This window comes from Propithecus coquereli, unplaced genomic scaffold, assembly GCF_000956105.1.
Source record: "Propithecus coquereli isolate 6110/MARCELLA unplaced genomic scaffold, Pcoq_1.0 Scaffold5, whole genome shotgun sequence".
Lineage (NCBI taxonomy): Eukaryota > Metazoa > Chordata > Mammalia > Primates > Indriidae > Propithecus > Propithecus coquereli.
In genome coordinates, this window is record NW_012150840.1 from 13,099,288 (window position 1) to 13,105,440 (window position 6,153).

Genomic DNA, 6,153 nt, shown 5'->3' on the forward strand with positions numbered 1-6,153 from the left:
CTGTAGTCCCAGCTACTCGGGAGGCTGAGGCAGGAGGATCGCTTGAGCTCAGGAGTGTGAGGTTGCTGTGAGCTAGGCTGACGCCATGGCACTCACTCGAGCCAGGGCAACAGAGTGAGACTCTGTCTCAAAAAAAAAAAAGAAACATCCAGCATAGTGCATGACACAGAGCAAAAAAATAAGTAACTTTTGAGAGGCTTGTTATTTCAAAATCCTGAACTGGCAATAAAAGCTTTCCCTCACCAAAGTTTTAAAGATCTGAAGTGGCATAAAAGTACTGATCACAGGAAGCATCTTAAAGTCAGCATTTCTTACCTCCTCTTCTTACCTTATGGGTACTTGCTAATGAGTCTCTTCCTCCATTCTGTAACTCGTTTTTTTTAATTTATTCTTTTTTTTTTTTTTTTTTGTAGCGACAGAGTCTCACTATGTTGCTCAGCCTGGTCTCAAAGTCCTGGATTGAAGTGATCCTCTGACCTCAGCCTCCCAAAGTGCTGAGATTATAGGTAGGAGCCACCATGCCTGACCTATTCCGGAACATTAAGATTTCTCATCTTCCTACAGGTCATGAGTAATTGGTACCACCAGAATCCAACTGGTCCCAGCTTCTTCAGATCCAATCTCCTTTATGGCCTAGTCTGTCCATTTCCCTCCTGCTGCCACTGGCCGGATTCATTCTCCACCACTTCTCATCTGAGTACCTTGATAACCTCCCAGCCTCCAGGCATGCCTACAATGGGCTACCCAGGAATCTTTTGAAAATACAGACATGATCATATAACTCTCTGCCTAAGATCCTTCAGGGACTCCTGTCATTCTTGAGAACTGAGTCAGGGCTACCCATGACCTGATCCCTGTATATCTTCACCGTTCCCGCCCCCACAAGCTATGCTTCAGACACACGGAGTATGGGGAGGGTGACGTTCAGTGAGTAGGAAGAGAAGCAAGGGGATAACTAGAGAAGGAGGTCAGAGACTTAGGCAGGAGTTAGAATGAAACGCCATATTTAGGAGTTTGAATTTTATTTTGATGTAGTCAAAAGCCATTGACAGACTGTAAGCAGGAGTATACCATGATCTAAAGTATAAATTAAGCTTTTGGAAAGATCACTCTGGATGCTACGTGGAGACTGCAGTGAAGGGAGCAAGAATGGAATTTTGGAAGCTACTGCAGAACTACTTGCAGTTCTCTGAACACAACTTGCTCCTTGAAGCCTCTAGGGATTTACTCTTCCTAGAACATCTTCCTCTCCTCCTCTAGCCAAGTGTCTTCAGAGTTCAAAGCCACTGCCTCTTGCCTCGATCCCATCGGGAAGTGTAAAGAGTCCCTCCTCCGCACTCCCACAGCTCCACTACCTACATCTACAGAACAGAACACTGTGTGGTCTCCCCAATTAGACTGTGACCTATTCAAGGGTGGGAATTGTTTGTTTTTGGTTTTTTTTTTTAGCTGTGCGCCTTGGTGCTCAGCACATGTGCACTTAATAAACTTTGATGACTAAATGAACAGGTGAATGGTGTAATTGTTTAGGGCCAACACTACTGTCCTCCCCGCCCCCAGCCCCATCTAATTACTACTGTGGCACCTGCTCCCTCATCCTCCTGCTCAGGTGATGATCTTGATCTTGCTCCTATTTCTCTAAGAAAATGGAAACAATAAGACAAGAACGTCCACACACACACACCACACCACCACCACATCTCCCTATTTACCTGCCAACTGTGTCCATATACTCTACTTGCTCTCCTTTTGTTCTGGATGAACCGTCCATGGTCCCAACGAAGGCCAATCTTCCACCTATGCATCACTCCAATTGTTCCTGCTCTTTCTTGCACGTGCATTGTTCCCTTTCTAATGAATCATTCCCACCAGTACACAAATATGTGTAATATCTCACACCTTAAATTTTTTTTTTTTTTTAATTTTTTAGAGATGGGATTTCACTATGTTGCCCAGGCTGGCCTTGAACTCCTGGCCTTGAACTCAAGCAATCTTCCTGCCTCAGCCTCCCAAGTAACTGGAATTACAAGCAAGCCATTGTTCATGGGTTCCTGTTTTCTCTTGATCTCACTCCGATTAAGCTCTCATGCCCACCACCTTAGGGAAACAGCCTTTACCCAGATCAACAAGGACATCTATATTGCCAAAGCCAATTGGAAATTCTCAATCCTTATGCTACTTGGCCTATAAGCAGATTTTGACACAGTTAATCACTTCATCCTTCTTCAAAACACTTCTTTATGTCTTGCCTGGGCAGAAATTTTTCTGGGCCATCTACCACCACCAAGTTGCTATTGCAATCCAATGGCTGCCTCCCTGTATCCAGAAAGGTCAATGTGTGATGTAGTACCCCATCTACTCACCAGTGCCCAAGAGTTGAGTGTGCACAGTCTCATGGAAAATGATAACTGCAGGACCCAGAGTGGATAAAGGGACATCCAGGCCACAGCGGGCAGTGGTAGCCTTGAGCTCCTTGGTAAAGTGCTTCAGATAAGCCTCTGAGGCGTCCCCAAGGAATTTGAAGAGGTCATTATGCAGCCGGTCTGCATGAGTTCGATAGATGACCAGGTCTGAGATGGCCAGGACCTTAAGTAGCAGCCGTGTTCTCTGGCTTAGATTCACGGTAGCCCCCAAGAGCCCTTCCGTGTCTATCACTGCTACTTTGTGGACTGGGTCGTAGGCTGCCCACACTCCCACAGTGCAGGACTCCTGGGCAGGGGAGGTTTTGAAGACTTCACGGCCGTAAAAGAAAGTATGGTTGAGAGTATGAGACTTTCCATCACCAGTATTTCCAAAAATGGAAACCACCTTCAGATGCTGATCAGGTTTGCAGTCCAACTTTCTAATAAAGTCCTCTTCGTTTGTTACCTTTAAAAAAATAAATAAAAGACAATGAAATACAGAAACTGCAAAATAGCTAGAAACACTTACAAGAAGAACAAGTGCTTCCCAGGGTCAAGGTCCTTGCTTGACTTGTCAAGGTCCTTGCTTGACTTGTCAAGGTGACAAGGAAAGGAAGCTCCAGGACAAGAGCACCCCAACCTCCCACCCATAGCAAACAGCTCACAGGAGCCTCTAAGCCTCAGTCAGTACAAGAATTTAGTGGTCATGAAAGAGTTAAAACTGTAACACTCTGAGAACAAAACAAAGTAATTAATCTTTGTGACCTTGGATTAGGCAATGGTTTCTTAGATATGACACCAAAAGCCCAAGTAGCAAAAGCAAAAATAAATTAGACTTATCAAAATTAAAAACTTTGTGCTGTAAAGAACACCATCAGGACAGTGAAAACTCAACCCACAGAATGGAAGAAAATATTTGTAAATCAAATATCTGATAAGGGACTGGTGTTCAGAATGTAAAGACATCTCATAATTCAACAATGAAGTAACCTAATTAAAAAATAAGCAAAGAATTTGAATAGACATTCCTCCAAAAGAAGATATGCCATCAATCAATAAGTACATGAAAAGACGCTCAACATCATTAATCATTAGGGAACTGCAAATGAAACCCACAATGAGATACCACTTCACATCCACTAGAATGGCTATGATCAAAAACACAACAAGGGCCGGGCGCGGTGGCTCACGCCTGTAATCCTAGCAATCTGGGAGGCCAAGGCGGGTGGATCGCTCAAGGTCAGGAGTTGGAGACCAGCCTGAGCAAGAGCGAGACCCCCGTCTCTACTAAAAAATAGAAAGAAATGATCTGGACAACTAAAAATATATATATAGAAAAAATTAGCCGGGCATGGTGGCGCATGCCTGTAGTCCCAGCTACTCGGGAGGCTGAGACAGAAGGATTGCTTGAGCCCAGGAGTTTGAGGTTGCTGTGAGCTAGGCTGATGCCACGACACTCACTCTAGCCCGGGCAACAAAGCGAGACTGTCTCAAAAAAAAAAAAAAAACACAAGAAGCATTGGCAGGGATGTACAGAAATTGCAGTGCTCACTGCTGGTGAGAATGTAAAATCACAAAGCCACTCTGGAAATTAGCCTGGAAGTTACACACAGAGTTACCATATGACTCTAATTCCACTAAACATATGTCCACACAAAATTTGTATGCACATGAACGTTAATGGGAGCATTATGCACAACAGCCAAAAAAGTGGAAACCACCCCAATACCCATCAACTGATGAATGGATAAATAAAACGTGGTATATCCATACACTGAAATACTATTTAGCTGTAAAAAGCAATTAATCTGCTTCCGCCCCTTACTTCATTATGCATTTATTTTTCTCACCTTTAGGATATTTCTTAAATGTGTTCTTACTTTGACCTGGCTCAGTAGAAATTCTTATTTATGTCTTAATCGTTTCCTGTCATGACTGTATCAGTTCCTCCTTTATAGTCTTCCTAATTCCTTGCTCGATAAACTTCGGAGAGGGCTCAGAATGCTACAGAGACTGCATATTTCTGCTGTTGGCAAATAATGGGCCTTGTATTGAAGTAATGTCTACTGACCTAGTATTGGTTTCTTTTTTTTAACTATGCTATTGTATTTCTCTATACTTGTATGATTGGTAGAAATGGATGAGACTAGTATTTGGAAGGAATTGTACATCTGAAAGATTCTGTTGGAAAATGTATTCTGAATCATTTCAATTAGTTTTCCAGTGGGGAAAAATTACTATGATGGCAGATTTTCCTTAAATCCATGGGAGTCTTTTTATTTAAGTTTCACTTACCTAAACTTAGACTGGGAGAATAGAAAAGCATATGAAATACCATCACACTTCTCTTATTCTAAAGACAATAAAATACTTTTCAGTTATAATTACAGAATTTGTAATATTTTGTATTATATTTCCAAAGTATTTTTTATTAGTAATTCAACCCACCAAATATGTTTCTGAAGTGGACAAGTGATAGTTTGCCCTCCACCACCACCCCTCAATTATCCAACTAGAAAGGCTAAAAAGTACAATGATTGTCTCTCTAGAAATAATAAAAATAACAGGTATTAATAGAAATGGCAAAAAAAATTTGTGAAATGAAAGTAACTGGCTATAAAATAATATTTGCTTAACACTTCCGGGGGAGGGAGGGGAAGGAATGAAGTACTGAGACGTGCTAGAACTGGGATGGACCTTGAAACCATGGCAAGTGAAAGAAGCCAGACACAAAGGGCTACACGTTGTATGTTTCCATTTATATTAAATGTCCAGAACAAGCAAATTCATAAAGACAGTAAGTAGATTAGTGGTTGCCACCGGCCGAGAAGAAAAGGAATAGGGAGAGGTTGTTAATGAATACAGGGTTTCTATTTGAGGGGATAAAAATGTTCTAGAATTAGATAATGGTAAGGGTTGTGTAACTTTATGAATACACTAAAAACATTGAATTGTATACTTTAAAAAGGTGAATTTTGTCCTTCAGGATTGTTCCACTAAAGTTTATTTTTCAAAAAATTTACTTTACATTATTGTATGTAAGTAATCACTTGCCAGTGTTCCAGATGTATCTTAGCTAAAACTAGTGAATGCCCTAACTTAGACGGTTTTTGAAGCCTATACATTTGGTAATGTTTGGCCCTTAAGCTTTTACATCTCTTAGCATGGAGGGCGAAGAAAGCTGTACGTCGTTGCTTGAGAATCCGTACATTTAGACCAGATTTGTATTTGCGCTGTCAGTATGGCAAATGAGTGAAAAAATGTTAATACACTATTGGGTTTTTTATTTCTTTTTTTTTTTGATTCAGCTTATATCAGGGCTGAAAACCTCAATTTATGTTCATGACAGTGAGGATTGTTTTAAATGTCTACATTCTTTCTAATAAACTGTTGGAAGACTCAAAAAAAAAAAAGAAAAGAGGTGAATTTTATGTTATGTGAATTACATCTCAATAAAGTTGTTATTTAAAAAAAAATTTACTGAGCAAGAGTGAGACCCTGTCTCTACAAAAAATACAAAAATTAGCCAGGCGTCGTGGTGCATGCCTGTAGTTCCCCAGCTACTCGGGAGGCTGAGGCAGGAGGATCACTTGAGCCAGGAGTTTGAGGTTGCTGTGAGCTAGGCTGACGCCACGGCACTCTAGCCGAGGCAACGGAGTGAGACTCTGTCTCAAAAAAATAAAAGTAAAAAACTTTATTGGTCAAACTTCATCCACCCATAATTTCTCTGCTAACAGTTTAAAGAACACTG

The 6,153-nt window shown here is 41.2% G+C and overlaps 1 protein-coding gene across 1 annotated transcript in view; it reads right to left on the reverse strand.

The window, feature by feature from the left end:
* Positions 1-2,355: 2,355 nt before the first annotated feature.
* LOC105819748 (zinc finger FYVE domain-containing protein 1-like) overlaps positions 2,356-6,153 on the reverse strand; it is a 23,484-nt gene continuing 19,686 nt past the window's right edge. The window contains exon 3 of the mRNA XM_012656051.1: positions 2,356-2,868. Within this exon, the coding sequence (XP_012511505.1) occupies positions 2,356-2,868 (513 nt within the window). The remainder of the gene's footprint in view (positions 2,869-6,153) is intronic.